Consider the following 23,584-nt stretch of genomic DNA (forward strand, 5'->3'; position numbering starts at 1 on the left):
GTTGGAAATACGGGTTTCTTTGGACAGCATCGTCCATGAGGACCATGTCAGTTAAGCCCCTTCTTCATCAATTTTCCCATTTTTAGGCTAGACAGAGCAACTCCCCCAAGTATTAAAAATCGCCTCGGGACAGTAGGGCAAAACAGAAGGTGCCGGTGTGACATGAGAGGAGAAGTGAAGGGTAACAGAACCCAAACTAATACCGCCGCCACCATGGCTACCGCATGTAGTCGCCGTGGAGGACTCGCTTTCCCAGCGGCCCCTGCGACCCTCACGGGAGACCAGCCCGGTTGGCTCTCGTGAGCGTGGGCGGGACTGGGGCCGGAAGTCACGTGCTGTGACAGCGACCCGGGTGAGGCTGCTGTCGCCGCCCGTGCTGGTTGGGGCTGTGTCTGTGGGAGGCGCTGGGGTGATGGCGGTGGAGACTCTGTCCCCGGACTGGGAGTTCGACCGTGTTGACGACGGCTCACAGAGTAAGGGAGCGTGAGTCACGGCAAGGGCTGCGGGTGGACGCTCCTCTGGGCCCCCTCAGCCCTGGCAGCGCTCCTGCGGGAGGGCTTTGGGTCGGGGTCGCAGCTCGGCGGTCCGATTCAGGACTCTGTACCCCTTGGGGTGTGAGAAGCGCGCCATCCAGCGTTACTTTCGGGGTTGGCGTCCTAGCAATGATGGGCTAGGCTGGCCCCGTCGGGGCTTGGCGTTTATGGTCGTAGTGCTCCTGGTGACCCCTAGGTCCCCCGAGGTGAGCGGCGTCCACTTTCTGCAGCCCCAGGACAAGGGTGGGGCGCACTCCGGGAGTCCTGGCGGCCCTAGGGAACTGAGGTTGGTCCTGTGTCTGGTTTTCGCCAGATTGTCAGAGCGTTCCGTTCTTGAAGAGGCTGATGTCTGAGTTCCTGTTTCGGTTTCCTGTTTTTCATTTCTTTCCTTCCATACCAACTTTTGGAAGTTCGAGTGGTTTTTCTTCCACATTTTTATAACCGAAGAAGCTAGCGAAAAAGAACTCTTGACACGATAAAAATAAACACGTGAATGTCAGTTTATCTTCTTCCATGCCTTTTATTTGTGCTGAGTGGTATTTTTCAGTGGTGCCCTGTAGTTTTTATTGCAACTAGAAGGGTTTCAAAAATTACAGCGAATCTACATCAGAATTTGCATAAAATTGAATTGTCTGGTTTTAACTTAGAGGTCCAGCCCCCCTCAAAAAAACCCAAAAAATTCAATTTCACTTATTATTTTAGTGAAACTGTTTAAGATTAGTACAAGTTGGCAGTCTGTTTCTTATCTTTGGTGATATTAATCTGTATAGGAGAATTGTAAGTGATATTGAGGCATACTGATTATAAACTTTTTAAAAATGAATAAAGTAGAATACTTTTTCCAACGAAGTAGAATACTTTTTTTTTTTGAATCCCAGCTGAATTTTGCTAGATTTTGCAAAGAAAGGCTAATGTCTACAAACTGAGATGTAGTTAGGTTTTATTAGTCTTTTAAAGAAGGGTGAGCTACATCCAGGAGGCTTTGTAGTTTTTCACGAAACATTCCACAAGGTATTAGCTCTTTTGCAAAAGCGTTAAAAAAAAAAAAAAAGCCATCTTGGTGGTAATGACAACATTTTTTTTCATCTTTTGTGAAGAGGATTCTGTATTTACTGTTAAAAAGTGAGCTGCGCCTTGTCGTGTGAAGTTTTGTGGGCAAAGGTCCCCCATTCTAGTGTCTTCAAAAAATTAGAATGAAAGGTATATTATTGGATTTTAAAATAGTTCAACTTAGAATGATCTCATTCATTCAACAGATATTTTCTATGTAGTATGTACTATACCAGGAGCCCTGGTGGCGCAGTGGTTAAAGCGCTCGGAAAGTTCGGCGGTTTGAACCCATCAGCTGCTCTGTGAGACAAAGATGTGGCAGTCTGCTTCCATAAAGATTCAAAACAAAACCAAAAAAAAAAGACAAACCTGTTGCTGTCGAGTCATTTCCGACTCATAGCAGCAACTCTTTGGGACAGAGTAGAACTGCCCCATAGGGTTTCCAAGGAGTGGCTGGTGGATTTGAACTGCCAATCTTTTGGTTAGCAGCTGAGCTTTTAACCACTGCACCACCAGGGCTCCTCCATAAAGAAGCCTTGGAAACTCTGTGAGGCGGTTCTCCTCTGTTCTATAGCGTCGCTATGAGTTTGGTTGTTGGTTTATATACTGTGCTATCTTAGGGATTCTAAAATAAAACAAGGAATTCAGGAGATAAGCATATAAATAGATTTTTGGAATTTTACTTTTGAATCGCTGTGTAATTCTTATGGCACACTTTTTAAACTTTTACCAGTTTTACAGCTATACATTACCTTATAGGAAGGGTCTTTTCAATGTTGTTATAGGTTTCTGTTGCCTGCTACTTTGTGAATCCTCAAACATGAAATGAGTTTTTTTTTTTTTTTAATTTATTGTACTTTAGATGAAGGTTTACAGAGCAAATTAGTTTCACATTAAACAATACACATACTGTTTCGTGACATTGGTTGCCAACCCCACGACATGGCAGCATTCTCCCCTTCTCAACTTTGGGTTCTCTGTTATCAGCTTTTCTGCCCCCTCCTGCCTTCTCATCCTTGCCCCTGTGCTGTTGTGCCCATTTTGTCTGATTTTGTTTTATGGGCCTGTCTAATCCTTGGCTGAAGGATGACCCTTAGGAGTGACTTCAGTACTGAGTTAAAAAGGTGTCCCGGGGCTATACTGTCAGGGTAAATAGTAATTTATTGACTGTTTTTCTTGCATCGTCGTTAAGTACTGATTTGCTGGTCAGATGTAGCTTTGACTAGTCATTTCCCAGGTAAATGAGACTAATACTTGGGATACTGAGACTCTTAAACACAGTTCTTAAATTTAAGCTGTAAGAAAGACTTTTCATCTTTTCTCTATGCTTGGTTTTCGTTAATTTTTGGAGTATGAATTACATCTAGACCAGTTGTTTTTCAAAATCGCCTAGATTAATGCTATAATGAGATAGGAACTTTAATGAACCAAATTGATCCACCTAAGATTCAGAACATCAGTTGCAAAATAAGGGAGAAGGGGGAGCCAGGTCTTTATACTTTAATACATCAGGAGTCAGACCACACTTTTTTGCATTAGAGTTGCTTCACATTGTTAATTTTAGGAGAGAAAAATTCTACCTTTTTCTAGAATACTAGAGTCAATAAAGTATCCACATCAATAAAAGAAACTGAGTTGGATTTGAATTCGTTGCCTTTGGGAATAAGTAATGAATTTTTGTATATAAGGTGAAAGATTTACTTTTGTTTATTTTGATGAATAGGCACACCTTTTATTGTCCAGCAGTGGTTAAGAGCTTGGCTGCTAACCAAAAGGTTGGCAGTTCGAATCCACCACCTGCTCCTTGGAAACCCTGTGGGGCAGTTCTACTCTGTCCTGTAGAGTTGCTATGAGTCAGAATCGACTCAACGACAGCCGATTTGGTTTTTGGTTTGGTGTTTATTCCAATAATCTTAAGAGTCATCTATTGTTATGAAAACTCTATAAAAATGGGCACAATATTCTGTATTCAGCTAGTGTTTTTTTGCTAGCTTTTCTAACTAGATTATTATAATTAAGTAAAACAAAATATCTTGATAAATACTGTGTATTACAGGAATAATGTTCACTATGATGAAGTAGGTCTAAACTCTGTATTTAAAAGAATATGTAGGTATATTTTTAAACAGTAGTTTACTGTGTGTGGAATTAAGAATTTTTAAATTTTGCTTGTATGACAACACAGATTTTTGCACCCTGTTCAGGTCATGCACATTTCTTTTTGCAAAAGTTTTTCGTGACTAAAACATAGAATCAGGGCATTGAGTCTAAGGCATTTATTCGGATTGTTTACCAGCCCTATATGGGGTAAAGGGCTAGAGACTTTTTTGTTATGCTTTAGAGTTTTAAGATTATATCTTTATATACGTACAGATAAGTATAGTAACGTCTACTGTATATAAAATTAATATATTTGGAGATGATTGAATTATTCTGTTTAACTTTGAAATTTTATTTTCAAGAAATCCAGATATTCTAAAGTAATAACATTTAACAGTGCTTCATATCTGCTGTGATTTTTGAGATTATTTGTCAAAAATGTCTTGTAACTTGTTACTTGTACTTATATACTGTTTTAAAATTTAAATTTAGAAATTCATGCTGAAGTCCAACTGAAGAATTATGGAAAATTTCTTGAGGAATATACATCTCAGTTGAGAAGAATTGAAGATGCCCTGGATGACTCAATTGGAGATGTGTGGGATTTCAATCTTGATCCGATAGCATTAAAGGTTTTATTTTATTTTTTTACTTATGGGTATATTTTCAGGATATGTTATATCTTGAAACATTTTTTTAAGTGGAAAATATATTTTTATTATTTGGAATTTAGAGACTTAGAAGAAACTTGGAGAAAAAAATGTTAATTTCCTTTTCTGTAAGCCATTCAGGGAAGCTATATTTTTTGTTGTTGTTGTTAAAGAATGACAAAAATTCAGTATCTTTATCCTTTAGTATAAAAGAATAAGACAGACTCCAACTATTTGAAGGAGCATTTGTTTTTCATCATCAAGAAAATTAAGAGGGCTGGAATAGAATATTCAGGCTTTATTTTTTTCTTATTATTGAGGTTATTTTACATACAGTAAAATGCACAGATTTTAACTATACTGTTCAGTGATTTTTGCCAAACATATAGAATGTTTCCATTATTTTCAAACAGTACTCTCATGCTGTTTAGGGGATCTTAATGTACAAGTGATTTCTTTTTAATGTGTAAAGTAAATCACGCTTGCTCTGTTCCATTGTGAGGTAGTTCAGTCTTTGAAACTGTAGCCCATTGTTTAAATAATAACTAATGATTATTGAACATTTATTACATACCGGATACTGTCCTAAGTTACATATTAACTTTTTAAAAATAGCTTTATTTAGATATAATTCATATACCATACAATTCATCTGTTTAAAGTGTACAATTCAGGGGATTTTAGTATATTCATAGACTGTGCAATGATCACCACAGTCAATTTCAGAACATTTTCATCATCCTAAAAGCATCAAAAGAAGATGGAAGGAATACAGAGTCACTATACCAAAATAATTGTTAGATGTTCAGCCATTTCAGGAGGTAGCATATGATCAGGAACCGATAGTACTGAAGGAAGAGTTCCAAGCTGCACTGAAGGTATTGGTGATAAACAAGGCTTTAGGAATTGACAGAATACCAATTGAGATGTTTCAACAAACTGATGCAGCACGGAGGAAGACTCATATGACTTATAAGACTCAGATGACACAACCTTGCTTGCTGAATGTGAAGAGCACTTGAAGCACTTACTGATGAAGATCAAAGACCACAGCATTCAATATGGATTACACCTCAACATAAAGAAGACAAAATCCTCACAGCTGGACCCAAAGCAACATCATGATAAACAGAAAATATTGACATTGTCAAGGATTTCATTTTACTTGGATCCACAATCAACACCCATGGAAGCAGCAGTCAAGAAATCAAAGATGCATTGTGTTGGGCACATCTGCTGCAAAAGACCTCTTAGTAGTATTGAAGAGCAAAGATGTCACCTTGAGGACTAAGGTGCGCCTGAACCAAGCCCTGGTATTTTCAGTTGCATCATATGCATGCGAAAGCTGGGCAGTGAATAAGGGAGACCGGAAAAGAATTGGTGTCTTTGAATTGTGGAGTTGGTGAAGAATATTGAATATGCCGTGGACTGCCAAAAGAACAAACAGGTCTGTCTTGGAAGAAGTACAACCAGAATGCTCTTTAGAAGAAAGAATGGTGAGACTTCATCTTACACGCTTTGGACATGTTGTCAGGAGGGATCACTCCCTGGAGAAGGACATCACGCTTGGTAAAGTAGAGGGTCAGTGAAAAAGAGGAAGACCCTCAACGAGATGGATTGACACTGTGGCTGCAACAGTGGGCTCAAGCATACAACGATTGTGAGGATGGCTCAGGACTGGGCATTGTTTAGTTCGGTTGCACATAGGGTCGCTATAAGTTGGAACCAACTCGATGGCACCTAAGAACAACAACATATGCATGCGAAAGCTGGACAGTAAGGAAGAATGAAAAAGAATCAATGCCTTCGAATTATGGTATTGGTGAAGAATATTGAATATACCATGGACTGCCAGAAAAATGAACAAATCTGTCTTGGAAAAAAGTACAGCCAGAATGCTCCTTAGGAGTGAGGATGGCGAGACTTTGACTAACCTGCTTTGGACATATTATCAGGAGGGCCGAGTCCTGGAGAAGGACATTGTTCTTGGTAGAGTAGAGGGTCAGTGAAAAAGAGGAAGACCTGCAACGAAATGGATTGATACAGTGGCTGCAACAATGGGCTCAAGCATAACAGTGATTGTAAGGATGACGTAGGACTGGGTAGTGTTTCGTTCTGTTGTACATAGGGTCACTAAGAGTTTGGAACCAACTTGAGGGCAGCTAACAACAACAACAACATATCTTCTTTAGAGCAATTTCTATCCAGATCCTTTGCTCATTTTTAAATTGGGTTCTATGTCTTTTTATATTGAATTGTGGAACATGTGTTGACTTTTAAGTCTCACAATATACCTGTAAGATAGGTACACCATCATCTCCATTTTACAAATGAGGAAACTAAGGCTTAGAAAAGTAACTCATTCCGTTGAAGTAATTTACACATCTCTTTTAAGTGACAAAACCAGGAATCCGTACCAGGCAGTTTGGCTTTAGAGCCTGTGCCCTTATATTCATGACTGTAAACTGCCTCTCAAATGCTTTGTATATTTGGAAACTGAAGTCACTTCCAGCCCACTATTTTCTCTTGCAGACTGGATAGGCTTAGCCTTTAAAAATCTTCCCCTCAAATTTGTCATTGTCTCTGTTCTTCAATACTTTTTTGAGAATCATTGTATGTAAGTTGAAGGACATCCACAAGAAAGTTGTCGTTTTCAATCTGTACTAGCTTTGTGGGTTATGAGTTGCGTATATTTATCACTTGCCATTAAGTAATACGTTTTATTTTTTTTAAGACTTGTTCTTGAGTTTTAAGGGCCTCTTCTAGTTACAATAAAAATCTTGTGTTCATCTCAACTCTCAAATTTTATGAAAAGGTAAGATCCTCTCTCAGCTTTTATCTTCTCAACAGAAGAATTCTGATCTTTTAAATTGTATCCTCATATGGAAACATTCCAACTTCCCCTTCCTCCACCATTCTTTTCTTTGGAACCTTTTTTTAGTTCCATTATTGGGCAGTTAGTTTCTTGTGTTTCTACTTGTCTCAGTGTCCTAGTGCTGCTGTAACAGAAATACCACAAATGGGTGACTTTAAAGGATAGAAATTTATTTTCTCATAGTTCAAGAGGCTAGAAATCCGAATTCAGGGCATTGGCTCTAGGTGAAGGCTTTCTCTGTCAGCTCCGGGGGAAGGTCCTTGTCTCTTTCAATGCCTGTAAGCCCAGTGTCTGTAACCCTGGCTTTCCTCAGTTCCTTGGCTATCTTCAAACAACCCATTTGTGCTTGCTTTTCTCTGTGTTTGTCCTGCTCCTTATAACTCAGAAGTGATTAGATTTAGGACACAGCCTACATGGATGTAGCCTCATCAGCATAACAAAACTCTATTTTCAAATAGGGTTATATCTACATCTGTAAGGGTTAGGATTCCAACGTAAGTTTTTTGAGAGACACAATTCATTCATTAACACTGCTATACAAGATAGTTGTTAAGTATTATGAGAGTATCACAGAAAATCTCATACAAAATCTCTGTAAACAAAAATTATAACCTAGGGAGAAAGATATGTGTAATTTACTTACAGAATACTTATTTGTTAGTTAGTTAGAGATTGAAGACTACGCTTAATAAAGAGATCACTTGTAGATGGTGATCAGGAAGATTTTATGAAGGAGGTGGAAATTGAGCTAGACTTGGAAGATAAGTAAACCGCACACCATGTTTTAAATGTGTCTGAGCGATAGAGTTATCCAAGAAGCTGTAATAATTTTTCTTTTCTATCTTGTTCTATGCTTTATGATATTTTATTTTGACACATTTAGCTATAACATCTTATTAAACTTATGTCTGCAGGGCAAATTCCAAAATAATGAGAGGTCTTTTTCCATGATCATAATTAATGGAGCTGAATAACGTCAGTATTATGTTGCGTTTTCTTGCACCGTACTCATCAGCCACCTGATGGTTGAGAGGGCAACTAGAGTTTTCGCACCATGATGATTATATCATGTTGGAGCCATTTCTTCTTCAGCTTGTTGACTTTTCTTATTATACTGTCCAGTGAGTTTTTCTTGAACAAAATAGTATGGTGCTGGTGCTCAGTACAGGGTCTAACACAAATTTAAATAGAGATAGTTTCAATTGTGTATTTACAGAATTTTTCAGAATTTTTCAAATTAAAAAGAAATACTGTTCTCCTTTGTTTCTATAGCTTCTACCTTATGAACAGTCTTCCCTTTTGGAACTCATAAAGACTGAAAACAAGGTACAGATTCCTAAACTTAAAAATGTGTTTTTAAAAATGTTTTTTAAAAAAGTTACCTGTTACAATTTACTTTTTTCCTTTTGTGTTTTTAATTAATGAAACTAGGTCTTAAACAAGGTCATCACTGTTTATGCTGCACTTTGTTGTGAAATCAAGAAGTTAAAATATGAGGTAATTATTTGTGTCTGTCTAAAGACTTTAAAAACAGATGATTTAAAATCATATGTGCCTACATATTTACAATATACAATAAATATTTATTGATATTGAATGTATTATTTATTTGAAGTAATAGGAACAGTAATGACTATCATTCATTGAGTACTTACTATGTGCCAAATACCTTGCTAACACTGGTAGTGAATCCTTATAACCCAGAGGGGTAGGTGAGGAATAGATGAGGAAACTGAGGCTTAGAGAGGGTCACTTGCTTAAGATCTTACTGGTAGTGACAGTGTGAACATAGATCTGTATACCTCCAAAGTGTGTGTTACTTGCCGCATGTGCTGGCTTTCTAGATATAACTGATCTTTTTAAAAAGCTTTAAATCTTTAATGTACATGTAATTTTGTATTTCTTTACCCATGAGTCATTAAAATTCTGGTAGAAGTGGGTAAACTTTATCTTTTTTTCTCTTCTTTTTTGATACTGTGTGTTTGCCTTCTATCTCCCATGAACTGATGGAAGGATATGAGGCAGAGTCATTGGGTAAGACATAGTAAAGGCTAAAGAAATCAAGAAACGCTTTTTGAGTGTCAGGAATATCTTTGATACACTAAAGATAAATTGAATTTATTTGTATTATAAATGTTTTGTGAATTTATATTTAAATGATACAGTCCTGTTATTTATAGGTAACTGAAAGAGCCTAGGAGCTTAAGAACAATGTAACTTTAAAAATGTCTTTTTTTTTTGTTAAATCAGGCTGAAACTAAATTTTATAATGGCCTCTTGTTTTATGGAGAAGGAGGTAAGTTTTCAAATTTCAGAGTTGTAATGTTGTGATGCCTTTCTTGAGAATGAAATGAGCAAAACGTTAACAGACAATTCGAGGACTACCATGTTGATATATTTGTCTTAGTATAAGAAAACAAGCATGCAGAATTTTTTGTTGGCTTTTTTGTTTGGTAAACAGGTGAAAAAAATGTTGATGACGAAGCAGTGGCAAATTTGCCAAAGTTGTTTGCGATACTTTGTAAGTGACAAAGTGCTGTATGTAGCTAGATGAGAATTTTCATTGAATTCATTAAACAGTGAAACATGTTTACTTCTGATTGTGTGATTGATGATTGTCTCTTTTTTTTTTCAGTATTAAATATTGTGTTTTACAGTACTATGAAAATCATTTTTTTTCCTTTGGTGTAGATTGAGTTTAATTTGAAACACTGAAATATGATTCTCATGTTGTCTTTTAAAGCGACAGATTCCAGCATGGTGGAAGGTGATTGTCAAATTCAAATGGGAAGATTTATTTCATTCTTACAGGTAACTGATTTTTACTTTGTATTGCACTTTTTTTTTTTGAAAACTTTGAGTTATTTACACATAGTTAAAAAAAGGCTTCTGAAACCTTCAGATGCTGAGGTTTGCACTCTGAGGACAGAACGGTTAAACAGCATTGGTTGTAGTTTAGGAGATTAGTAATTCCTGAAAGCTTTCCATAGTATTTTTAGGGAAACAGGTGTCAAAATAAGTTTCTATGTACAATTTAATTTATGGATAGTTTGTCACTATGCCTTTTAAAGTGATTTAAACTTTATATCAGGTGGGAAAAGAGAATTTATATCAAGAAGGGCTATTAATGGAGATGATTAAGCTGTTACATGAGCAATGAGAGGTTGTTAAAAACACCACTTGATGCTTCTAACCCCACATTTCAATTTAGATGTTGTCTTTGTCACTGCAAAGTTTTAGTTATTCTCGATCTTTTGGTTTAATTTTATCAAAAGTATGAAATAATTTCTATTTCTCCCTCCCCATTACAAAAATAATACTTGTACAAATGGAAAAAGAAAAATTGGAGATAAGGAAAAAATATCATAATCCTATCTACCTCAGCGATAATGTGCTTGAGCCTTGTATCATTTGGGCTTACAAAGTGATACGATAGCACACTGTACACACTATTGTCTACCTCGTTTATATTTTTATTTAAAAAATGTAATGTATAATTGATATATATAAAAGAATTTATGTGACATGTAAGTTATGAAGCTTAATAATAAAATGAACAACCACAGACTTATCTCCTAACTTAAGGGCTAGAACGTTAAAGATGTTATTGCATCTACTTGTGTGCTATTCTCCAGTCACATCCCCCCTTCCATCTTACTTTTTCAAAATTGTTTAATTTCTTATATATTTAATTCCTAAATGTTTAGTTTTGTTTCTTTTTGAATTTTATAAAAATGGATTTTGTCTTCTAGTTTTCTGTGACTTAAAAAAAAATAACATTAATATTTCAGTATCTCAGAATTATTTTTAAACTTTTATTTCTCTTACAAGTGAAGTTAAGCATCTTTTCATATATTTAAGACCATTAGTGTTTCTGTATTTTGTTAAGTGTTGATATTCTTTGACCATTTTTTGGTGGGATTGTTAGTATTTTGTTGATTTCTAGAAGTTCTTTACGTATTCAGGAAGTTAGCTCTTTATATGAGTTGCAGGTATCTTTTCTCCAGTTTGTCATTTTCCTTTTGACTTTGTTTATGGTGATTTTGCCTTGCAGATATTTATTATCTTAAAAGCAAAGTAGCAGTGGTATTCTTAGTCTTTAATGTAATTCAAAATATATTCAACAAATGGTGCAGTTTATTTTATTGCCCAAACTCATATTGCTACAAAACCTTGATTTCCAGTTCAGCTACTTAGAATGAGCCCTTTTTATTTTAAGTTAGACTTTACAGTGTGCCACAGTATTGGATATTTTTCTTTTAATGATTACTTTTGCTTAGTAAAGGAATTTTGACATTTGGTCCTGATTTAGTTTTTTTTTCCCCCTAAATTGTGCTGAGTGTATATATATATATATACATATATATGTGTATATATATATATGTGTATATATATGTGTATATATGTGTGTATATATATATGTATATATATAAATAAATAAAACAATAATTTGCCATTTCAACATTTTTTACATGTACAGTTCAGTGACATTATGTTTCCCATGTTGCACAACCATCACCACTGTCTTGTTTCGAAATTTTTCCATCACCCTTAACAGAAATTTAGAGTACCCCAAGCAATGTCTACCTCTTTCCTCTTTCCCCCCACCCCTGGTAACCACTAATAGACTTTGATCTATTTCATATAAGTGGAATATTTTATATAAGTGAGGTCATACTTTGATTCATTTTATTAAGGAGAAGAATAGACTCAGAAAATTTTGAAATAAGAATTGTTATTTAGATAAGAAAAATATTTCTACTGTCAGTGAGCTGGCTGGATGCTATTATGTCCTAGTGAGAGGTAGCTTTAAACACTGTAATATAAATTTGGCTATGGAATATAATTTGTTAGTAGGAGCATATGTTAAAAATCTGGATAAATTGGATTGGCAGACTTACTCTGCTCTATCTGAAGAAATTAGCAGACTTCTTGGGAGAACTCCTGAGAGTTCTTTGGACTCCTGAGTTGGAGAGTATCTTAAATGTTAAAATTGCTTGTACCTACCCAAAAAGGAGAGTCCCCCTCTTTTTATGTATTAACAAACAACAAACCCATGTCAGCTAAGTCAGAAAGTAAGTAGTATATTTTGGCTGACTTTATTGTCAGAAGCCACTAACTCTCCCTTTAATGCATTGTAAATTGCCAGTAACATCTCTTATATTATGGTCAGAACCTAAATAGGAAATTGATCCATTTTACAAGTACATGTGGGTTGATATTTATGTCTGAATTATGTACTTGAAAAATAGACAGAGTTCCTTGGTGGTGGAAACAGTCAACATGATTAGTTGCTAACCAAAAGGTTTGAACCCATCCAGAGGCACCTTGGAAGAAAGGTCTGGCAATGTACTTCCAAATAATTGAGTCATTGAAAACCCTGCGGAGCACAGTTCTGTTCTGACACGCATGGGCTCGCCAGGAGTTGGAACTGACTCAACAGCAACTGGTTGTTTTTTGTTTTTGTTTTTTTTTCATTTTGATACTTCTGAATGGTAACAGAGCTATGAATATAGAGACAAAATACTTTGAAAGACATCATAAGTATTTAAAATTAAACTCTCTCTATCGACTTGAGCTGAACTTAACTGATCTAGAGGAAGAAATCAGAATTCCATAGAAATTGAAATCAAGAAATTCAGATATTTTAGAAGTTTAATAAGAAATGTAAAATGAAGGCTGATAACTGAAATGCAGTATTTATTTTCATTTGTATAAACTTTAAAATTTAATTTGTTTTTGTATCTCATTGAGAACTGCATAAAATTCCATCTTTAAGCATTCAACAGGTATTTTTTGTGGGCCTAGTATATGTTAGGAACTGTTTTTGGTGCTGGGGATACAGCAGTGCACAAAGCCCAGTACAGAAATCCCCGCCCTCATAGAGCTTAAAATTTAGAATAGCTGTAGGTTTAATAAGGTTTCAATATATTAGATACAAACTGTTTCTATAGGTTTAAAAGTGGAAATCGGTAAAACGTTTTCAGAAAGTCTGCAACGTGGCAGATGGGAGTTAAGTATTATTTCATGACAAACATAATATTTTATTTGGTCCATGCCAGGTCTGTTTATAGATATGGTTAAAGGTAATAAACATTTGAGTTATTTCAGAGTGACTTCTGGAGATCCCTTCCCCTCATTGTCATACTTTTCAAACTGGCTTCTTTTTAGCTCCTTCATTCATTCAAATGTTCATTCATTTATTCATTTAGTAGGACAGACATTTATTTAGAAGCAGTTGTGTGTTAATCGCCAAGCTAGGCAGTGGGTATTCAAAAAAGAATGAGACAGTCCATGTCATTTAGGTGTATATTAGCAACTAAAACATAAGGCTTATGATAGAAGTGTGAATGAAATGCTGTGGGGGTAAAGAGGCAGAAATCAGTTTGGGATGTAGGAGGTGAGTCTTAAGTATTGTTTGCTTAAGGAATGTTTGAAGTTGTCTGGCTGCTGGTTAACGGGATTGTATTGGAAAATTGTTTTGTTTAGAGTTGTTACCATAAACTTCAGTCAGAAATGGTGACATTTAAAAAGCAACTTTATAACATTTACTCAACTTGTCATTTCAGGAACTGTCTTGTTTTGTTACGAGGTGCTATGAAGTGGTGATGAATGTAGTCCATCAGTTGGCTGCCCTCTATATCAGTAACAAGTAATGAATTTTAGACATATTTTTACTTGTATGATAGAGATGCAGGTAATGTTTTTCTGAAACTAGCTAATGACCTGAAATAGTTTTCTGTTGGTTTGTTCACTCATTCACTTATTCATTCAGCATTCTTTGAACACTCATAATATTTCAAATACTACCTGATGGTGTGTACTACATAGGTTAACAAGACATGGTCCCTATCACATTAAATCAACCATTGTCTATCTGAATGAGAATGTTGACAGACTAATCTTAAAAAAGAAATTGGATTATATAGAAAAGGCTAATATGGAATTAGTGCATGTATCATGTTCTCTCTCCTTATTCCTTTCCTCTCTCCTTTAAATTAATGGTTCCCTGACTCATTGAGTCACGTGAGACTTTTCTTAAAATATAGACTCTTGGGTAGCAGGGCTAGGGAATTTACATTTTAAAAAATTCCTTATTTTAATGATCATCCTAGTTTGGGGACTACTGCCTTAAATCAAGAGAGATGATCCAGTTTTCATAGAGCCCTTGCTGTTTTTACTACCCAAAATAATATCTTAATATTTGATTAATGCTTTATACTTAACAATTGTTCCACATTTACTATTTAATTATATCCTTACAATAACTTTGTTGAAGTATATGACTAGGAATTCTCAATTATCAGAAGAGATAACTGAGGCCCAGAGAAATTATTTGCCAGGATTCCATAGCAGTTTAGGTACTGTTCTTGTCTCCGGTCCATTCATTGTTCTTACTATATCATGCTGCATTATAACTCTCTTTATGAACTGTAAGACTATGTTAATTGCTTCTCATTCCCATGGCTTTCCCTTAAGTTAGGTATTTATTTTATGTTCTTTCTTTTTACCAAAGTACCTTTCATGGCAGAAGAGCATGAGAGCATAGTTCTCCCCTCCCCAGTACCTGGTGTGTAATTCTGAGGGGACTCCCTCCCCCCAGAACGATGAAATTTATTTGATTTTGTGTTTAATCTTCTAAAGAATGCATTTTATCTTGTGAAATAGCTATATGTATTTTGATTACAGTTATTCAGTTATTTAATGTTGAACAAATTCTCTATGAAGTAAAATTGAATTATCCTGTGGCTTTTGACTTCTGTATAATTCCAGTAGTATGCATTATTTTTTCAGTAGGAATGAGAACTCAGAAATCAACCTGACTGAAGAAGGGATTAGTTCCCAAATTTGGGTGGGATAATAAAGATTCTAGTTGGGAGCTGAGAAATTCTAATAGTTTAGGAAGATAGGCATATCACTTTTGTTTTTTCTCTACCTTCATGCCAAGATAGATCGTTTAGGTTTAAATGGCTAAGGTTATTTATGGGCCACATATTGTCATATCCCTACCCATGAGTGGGTTATAAGCAAGAATATTCCAGACTTGATATGTACAAGTTAGTGCCCTTCTTGGGAAAGTGTAATACGGTGTAATTTCTTGGATCTCTTAAATTTTAGTGACTTAATTCTTAAAGATGAACACATTAAAATTCTAAGAGTTTCTGCTACTGTGTGTATTCCTTGAGATCTCTGACAAAAAAGCAAACTTTCTTTACTAAGGTGTTATTTTATTACAGGATTGCACCCAAAATTATAGAGACAACTGGAGTTCATTTTCAGGTAAAAGTAATTTAATTTGACCTACAATACGAATTTTTATGGTATTTTACTTTGAAGTTGTATATGTAGCTGTTTACTTTTAGTGTGTTTTTGATTGGGGAGTACAACAATTATAACAAGACTATTAAAGGTTTTTTTTTTTTTTTTGTATTTGTTTTCTTTCATCTGTGAGGTGATGAGGCACTGACCCACAAGCAGTGCAATTCTTAGTTTTTCCCAACTAGTGGCCCAATGCAGATTCTCCAAATGGTCGCTCTGGGCAGTGAAACAAATTTTGTAAGGTCACAAGGATGGAATATTGGGCAAAGTGTTTCTCTCAGGTTAATAGTCCCGTCTGAGGACCAAACCTGTAGCTTAATAAACTGATTTAACCGCTCCTTCAACTAATTTCATTAATTAGCTCAAATGTATTTTACTTTAAAAATCTACACAAAGCTTAACTTCTAACTAGTGATTAAATGATAATCATTAAAGGTTTTTTAACAGACTATGTATGAGCACTTGGGAGAACTGCTAACAGTTTTGCTCACCTTGGATGAAATTATTGATAATCACATCACATTGAAAGACCACTGGACTATGTACAAAAGGTGAGTCAATTAAATTTTTAAAAATATTCTCTTACTTTGCATAGTTAGTATGTTAGTAAAAAGTAAACAAATAAATAATGCAAATCCTTTAAATGACCCAGAGATCTATATTTGGAGGGATCTCATGGCAAATGTTTTTATGAAGACAGTAATCACTCTTTAATTTCAAATGAGTGTGAGACTATGATATGCCTATATTGTTGATAGTTGCTGTCGAGTTGGCTCCAACTCATGGCAGCCTTGTATGTAACATAACAAAATGTTGCCTGGCCCTGTGCCATCTTTGTTTGGGCTCAGATTTATTTTTTCCTTTCATTGTATCCATGTGACAGTTTTTTTCTGAGCTTAGTTTCATTGCATTGTATACTCCAAGACTTGTTTAGGTGAAGGTATTTTATTTTACTCAATTCACAAGTATTCACTGAATATCTGGGAGGTACAGAGTGCCAGGCATCTGAATTTAAGATGATATGAAAAGGCATGATAAGAAAATTAAATGTATCAGGATTGTTTTTGCTCAAATTTTCAAATGTGTAGAGCCAAACAAGAATTATAAATATAAAATTGTGATTTCTGGGGAAATGTTAAATTTTTAATTTAAGAGTTCAGTAGGCCAGTTTAAGATCTTTCTTATATTCTTCCACAAGATTATTGAAATCTGTGCATCACAATCCTTCAAAATTTGGAATTCAAGAAGAAAAACTAAAGCCATTTGAAAAGTTCTTACTGAAGCTGGAAGGGCAGTTACTTGATGGAATGATATTCCAGGTAAATAGAGCTATATCAGGATATAACAAATGGGCTTTTTATTTGACCCAGCTCAGAATTATAGTGGGATACTTTTATAGAATACTGTTATGTTTTGCTTTAAAAAATGCTTTGGCTTAAAACATTGCTAGTGCACTAAAATATAATTACCTCAGTATCTAACAGCAAACAGAAATAATAGTGTGTTAGTTGTATTTGGGAAAAGGGTTTTTTTTTCCCTTCAGTTAAAACTATTCAAGGATCTTCGAGGCTGTTCAGGCAGTTGGTTAAGTTTTCTGTGTGCTAATACTCTCTAGGTTTAAGTTTGTAAGGCTACCTTTTAAGACTGTTTAATTCTTTATAGGCTCAGGACATATACAGTTTGAGTCTGCATGTAGTTCATTAGATTAAGCTTCAGTTTTAGTAAAATTAAATGATAATTTTAAAAGTTTATCATACACCATATTTAAGTCTGTTCAGTAGCTCATTATTGAGAATCTAAATTTCTCTTTAATGTTTCCTGCCTAGGCCTGTATAGAACAACAGTTTGATTCTCTAAATGGAGGAGTATCTGTGTCAAAAAACAGCACTTTTGCTGAAGAATTTGCGCATAGTATTCGTTCAATTTTTGCAAATGTAGAAGCCAAACTTGGTAATGTGAAATACATTTTTTGGTTTTTGTTTATAAAGTTTGCATTTTCTTGACAGCAGAATTCAATTACATTTGTTCTGTTTTTCTCTCGTATTTTATAAGGAGAACCTTCTGAAATTGACCAAAGAGACAAGTATGTTGGAATTTGTGGACTCTTTGTGCTGCACTTTCACATTTTTCGTACTGTTGATAAAAAGTTTTATAAGTCTTTATTGGACATTTGTAAGAAGGTAAGAACTTAGAACTTTATTTTTTCAACATGAGTAGATAGAAAAATTGGATAAAAATATATATAAAAATATATTCATGCTTAAAAAAGTAATGGTTTCATATTCATTTTTAAAATCCAAGCATTCCAGAGATAAGTAACATAAATGAAAATACCTCACAACTCCACTTCCCATAAATACATATTGATGTATATTTTTCAGTTTTTTTAATGTATGTTAACTTTCTACCTCTGCTACTAATACTACTTTTTTTCCTTTGCTTCTTTTTTCTCTTCCTTCTCTTCTTCTCATCCTCTGGCTGCCTCATTCCCATTATTGAAATAGAAAAAATTTTAAATAATCTTTTTCTACAAGTTTGCTATTTCTGTGATGTCCGACTGATTTCAAAATTGAAAATTTAGTTTGTGTGTAGAATCAAGACATGTGACCATGCGAACTCAGCCATATTGGGTATTTTTATTTTTTCAGTAATGTCGAATGTAAGTCAGGGTCATGAGGATACGAGTTTTTATGTACTTTTGCATATTTTTATTCATCTGAAAATTCATGCGTTTGTGTTTTGTTTAATATTTAGGTGAAATAAAGTAACTGTCATACTCAACACTAGATACGGAAATGCCTTAACTTTGTGCCATAGTAAAATCTTTGTCTCGTAATATATTAATGAGTATATTTTGTAGTTATTTTTTCCTGAAATGAATTCTGTCTTCCATTATATGTTGTAGAACAGCTTATTGTTTAGCCTATGCTTAATGATTTTTATTCTGTACTTTTACTATTTCAGGTACCAGCCATCACTCTAACTGCTAATATTGTTTGGTTTCCTGATAATTTTCTAATCCAGAAGATACCAGCAGCTGCCAAACTTGTAGACAGGAAAAGTCTTCAAGCCATTAAAATGCATAGGGATACTTTCCTGCAGCAGAAAGCTCAATCACTTACCAAGTAGGTTTTATAAGCAACTATAGGGAAAATATTAAGATATTTTATATTTTCAGATCTTATACTGAAAGGGATTTGCATTATAAGATTGAATGTACTTACTCATCATCAGAGAACGGGTTTGGCAATCTCCAGGAGATTTATCTTCTAGGAGAACACTGAATTTTTTTTTCAAGATTTAGGCCTAAACTCAATTTAAGATGTAGGCAAATTATACTTTATGGTTATATGTATACGTACAGGTACTTTTTATCAGCTACATTAAGTATTTTTTGTCTAGATTAAGTGATAAAGTGAGGCCTCTGATTCAGTTACAGTTGATGACATTAAAAACAGCATGCCCATGATGACTTTTGGAGGAGTTGACTTTAACTTGATGTACTTCTTTTTTTTTTCCTTTTATTCTTATTTTTGTCAAAGTAATATGTGTACATATTTAAAAAGTCAAAAAGTACTAAAGGTTTAAAGTAAAAAAAGGTCTACTTCCTTTCTATATGTCAGTCCTGTACCCCAAAAGAACACTGTAACTCTCTGTATCTTCTGGTATTTATGATCTTGTTTTTTGTTAAACTTTTATTATGTAAATTTTCAAACATAACACAGTATTAAGAGCCCCCCTGTTCCCATCACCCACCTTCAACAACTAAACTTAATGCACATTCTTGAGTATACCGCTAAAATCACATGTGGAACAGAATGAAGATTTTTAGTGGACTCTGCCACTTGCCCTGTGCTGGTCACAGTTTGTATCCATGACATGGTTAAAGGTGTAATAGGGATACTTACCCAGCTTCTCTTGATCCTGCCTATCAAGGGGAAATTGGGTCACTGCTCCACAATGGGGGAAGGAGAAGTATGTCTGTTATATAGGAGCTCTATTAGAGCATCTGTCAGTAGGCCTGTGTCCTGTGATTGAAGTCAGTGGAAAACTACGGCCAATTCATGCAGAACTGCTAATGGCAGAGATTTCAGAGGGCTCTAATGTATCCTAGAACAGGAATAAAGATAGATGTTTGGATTTAGAATAAGAGATAAATTCAAGAATATAAGATGAAGAGACAAGGATCAGGTTTAGTAGCTGTAAATAAAAAAAAAAAAGTATTTTAGTTACCAGAAGCTTGATATTCTTTCAGAATGTGATGAATTTGCTAAAAATGCCAATACATACTTAGATTACGTTAGTGACTGTTGTACCAAGGTTAGGGAAACGAGTAGTTTTATCTAGGCCGTGGGAATTGGTAGTTCTGTTGAATCCTTACTGATCAGATAATAGCTGGCATTCAGTAGTGCAACATTTTAAGAGGGCCACATACTGTAGTGTCAGATGAAGTTGATCAAGATGTCGGAGGGTCTGAGAACCATGCCCTTGGAGGACTCATTGAAGGGTTTCTAAATAGTTTTGACCTTTAAAAGAGAAATCTGAGAAATGAGGTGGTAGGTTTTTTTTTAAATATATAAGGGCCATTCAGGTTGGAAAGGGAACAGATTTGATTGCTGTGGCTCCAGAAGGCTGAACTAGAACCAAAAGATGTCAGGTGGTAGTAATAGTAATTGCCAACATTATCGAACTCTTAACTATAACAATCATTTTACTGAAGGCTTTAAACACGCCTCATGTACACCCTGTAACAGTCTTCTCTTGGGAGATAATAAAGGTAACAGCTAGTATTTACTGAGTGTTTACTCAGTGTAAGCTAATATAAGCTACAATAATTATTCTAGGGGCGTCATGTGTATTATTTCCTTTAATCATCAGAAAATCTTGTTAGGTAGATAGTGTTGTTGTCGCCAACTTAGATGAGAAAACTGTAGTACAGAAAAATTAAATTTGCCCAAATTTAAATAATTTATAGATGACAGAGCTGGATGGTTCAGCTATAGGGCCCAAGCTGTTAACTACTACTCTGCTTTTTTTTTAAATCCCATTTTCAGATAAGGAAAATGAGGTTTAGAGAAATGAAGAGATTTGCAAGATCACACAGTCAGTTAAGGAAGTGCCAGAGATGGGATTCAGATCCACGCCAGGCTAACTCTAGAGCCTGTGAGAGACAGGTGTGTAGACTGCTCTGAGAGTTGACACGCTCCTCTACCAGAGTTATGTCTGTGGAACCATAGATTGCCATCAGTCAGAGATGCTGTAGGAAGTGAGTCTTATTGGGTAGGAGACTGAATCAATTGACTTTCAAATACTCCTCACGTGATAAAATTTTATGTTTCCAAATTCTTGGATTTGAAAGATACACCTATACAGTCACTAGAGAGCTCCACAGAGCTGAAGGAGGCAGTTATCTTTTTAATTTTCCCTGTAATTCTGCCAGAGAAACCTAAAATTCACCTCATAAAAATGAAACCCAGGAAAAGGGAGATGATGTGACCAGCAAGAGCTTCGCCCTAACATTTTAGAGAAAGCTGAGGGGTTGACTAAGAGCTGTCCCAAGGTATGGCTCCTGAGTTCATTATGTAAGTGAGGAGGGAGTAGTGGAGGACAATTTCCCCGTCTACATGCTATACGCTAGACCCCAAGTGGCCACATGCCTCAGCCACCACCTTGACTGGGGCCCAGAGTATGTGGGTTGCTGCATTTTGCTTTACATTCACAACCATTTTGGAACTGAAAAATAATGACTTTGGGAGTATGGATGTGAACCTTCATTTCAAACCCCCAATTGTCATATAGGTGTTGTCACTGTTTAGTGCTTTATATTTGGTCAAGAAGGTTGTTTTTTTCCCTTAGTGTTTTTCCTGTTTGTGCTTCAAAGTGAAGCTGACAGGTGGACATAACTGTTGGCCATTTTTGGACTCTGTCAAATTTTTTTTTTTTAACTTGACACAGTTTCATTTTTATTTATTTACAAGACACAAAGATCATCTGGCATCTCTAGGAGTGATGGGTGGAAGTGACAGACAGACCTCTGCTTTATCCCACAAAGTCTGATCTAAAACTGACGAATGCTCAGTACTGTATCTAAGTATTAGCCGCCTTTATAATGTTATTGACGTGGTTAATATCAGGGAGAGCCCCATAGTCTAAGTCTCTTCCATCTGGTTCTTGCTCATGCCTTTTCCTTCTCTTCCTATACATTGTGTCCTTGCTGAGTCCTGGTTACAGCCCCCTCCTCCACAGTGGAGATACTGTCTGAGGACCCTGCTCTTTTTTTGTGTGTTCCAGACTTTTCAATTGAATTCTTCATGATTGAAAGAATTCAAAGAGCATTGATGTCTTTGCTGTAATGGAACTGTGGCTCTTCAGGAAACCTTTTTCTCTCAGGTTTGATGCTAGGGTTCACCTCCCCAAAACACATTTATTAAACAAGGTTTTGGGAGTCTCTCTTCACATGGACTGAGTTCTTAAAACAGACAGATGGCCCAGCAATATGGCCAGCCAGCAACACAGGATGGAATTCGAATCTTGATTGAGTTTTCAGTGCCTTGCCCTGGAAAGCTGTCTTCCAGCTGACTGGCAGTAGTGGGACATTTTTGTAGCCTATCTAACTGAAGAGTTTTTACAAAGAGTAACATCAGATTCTATAAGGGGAATTGTCCATTTTTTGCACATTAAGTTTTCAAAAGAAAAAAAGTATACCTTAAATTCAGCTGTGGGTCAAAAGTTCCTGTCTTGAGGGAGATGGTCTCCATTGAGATGTATTGATAGAGATACAGTGTTTGTAATCATCCTGCATAGTAGAGATAATTATATTTATTATTGATTTAGTCTCTCCAGGATAGGAAAAATGAGCACTGGTGCTACAGTGGTTAGCGCTCGGCTGCTGACTGAAAGGTCATTGGTTCAAACTCACCAGTGGCTCTGAGAAAGAAGAGACCTAGAGGTCTGCTCCCATAAAGATTACAGCTTTGGAAACCCTCGGGGGCAGTTCTACTCTATCTCATAAGGTTGCTGTGAGTCGAAATCGATTCGACGGCACACAACAACAACAGCAGGATGGGAAAACTACCTAGATTTGGGTTTGAATCTCAGCTGCTTACTAGTTGTATGCTCTTGGGCACATAACTTGACCTCTCTGTGTGTCAGGTGCTTCTTTTATAAAATGAAGATAAGAGTACCTACCTGTTAAGGTTATTGTGAGGATTAAATGAGTTAATTTGTGTCAAGTGCTTAGAACAGTGGCTGGCATGTTGTAAGCATTCAATAAAGGTTAGCTTTTATATTCAGATTCTTACCACTTCCACTGTGCCTATTCTGGTTCTTTTTCTTCTGCATTATTGTAGTAGCTTCTTAAATGCTTTCCTGCTTTTACCCTTGTCCTCTTTGTAGTTTATTTTTAACACATCTGCTGAAGTGATATTGATACTCTTAAAGCCAAAGATAGATCCAGTCTCTCTTCTCAAATTCTCTAGTGGCTTTCCTGTCTCACTCACAAAGTCCTTACTCTCTACAAGGCTGTGCACAAATCCTGCCCTCCTCTCTTCACCTCTCTGATTTTTTCTGTTCTCATCCCTGCTCACTCTCCTCCAGTACTGACTTCTTTGTTATTGCTTGAACACGCCAGACACACTTTCTGTCTTAGGACATTCACATTTGTTATTCACTTCTCTAGAATTCTCTTCTCTTAGATAGTTACATGGTTTATTTCTTCACCTTCTTTAAGTCTTGGCTTCAGATCACCTTCTCCATGAGCCTTGTTTGACCATTTCACCTCAGTTCTTATCCCTTTTCCCTGCTTTATTTTTTTTCCAGAGCATTTATCATTGTTTGAAATTGTAAGGATTTTAATTATTGATTCTTTATTGTACAACTCTCCTTTCTAGAATGGAGGCTTTAGGAGGGCAGAGATTTTTTTTGTTATTATTTATTTATTTTTATTGTACTTCAGGTGAAGGTTTACAAAACAAATAGTTTCTCATGAAACAGTAGTACACATATTGTTTTATGACATTGGTTAACAACCCCATGACATGTCAACCCTCTCCCTTCTC

The 23,584-nt window shown here is 35.7% G+C and overlaps 1 protein-coding gene across 6 annotated transcripts in view; it reads left to right on the top strand.

The window, feature by feature from the left end:
* Positions 1–331: 331 nt before the first annotated feature.
* The window catches only part of WASHC4 (WASH complex subunit 4), a 73,787-nt gene continuing 50,534 nt past the window's right edge, over positions 332–23,584 (top strand). For 3 of the 6 annotated variants that reach the window (XR_002823647.1, XM_023728998.1, XM_023728999.1), the window contains exons 1-13: positions 372–473; positions 4,176–4,315; positions 8,481–8,534; positions 8,640–8,705; positions 9,459–9,504; positions 9,952–10,019; positions 13,778–13,860; positions 15,446–15,488; positions 15,975–16,078; positions 16,726–16,846; positions 17,354–17,477; positions 17,580–17,707; positions 18,492–18,652. Coding sequence is in view for 5 of the 6 variants with exons in the window: in XM_023728998.1 (XP_023584766.1) it covers positions 413–473; positions 4,176–4,315; positions 8,481–8,534; positions 8,640–8,705; positions 9,459–9,504; positions 9,952–10,019; positions 13,778–13,860; positions 15,446–15,488; positions 15,975–16,078; positions 16,726–16,846; positions 17,354–17,477; positions 17,580–17,707; positions 18,492–18,652 (1,199 nt within the window). In the remaining variant the exon portion in view is untranslated. Of the gene's footprint in view, positions 474–4,175; positions 4,316–8,480; positions 8,535–8,639; positions 8,706–9,458; positions 9,505–9,951; positions 10,020–13,777; positions 13,861–13,891; positions 15,489–15,962; positions 16,079–16,725; positions 16,847–17,353; positions 17,478–17,579; positions 17,708–18,491; positions 18,653–23,584 lie in introns of those variants that run through there. The other 3 variants (XM_004373784.2, XM_004373785.3, XM_023729000.1) reach the window with 3 other exon arrangements.

The sequence above is a fragment of the Trichechus manatus genome, unplaced genomic scaffold (assembly GCF_000243295.1).
Source record: "Trichechus manatus latirostris isolate Lorelei unplaced genomic scaffold, TriManLat1.0 scaffold00027, whole genome shotgun sequence".
NCBI lineage: Eukaryota > Metazoa > Chordata > Mammalia > Sirenia > Trichechidae > Trichechus > Trichechus manatus.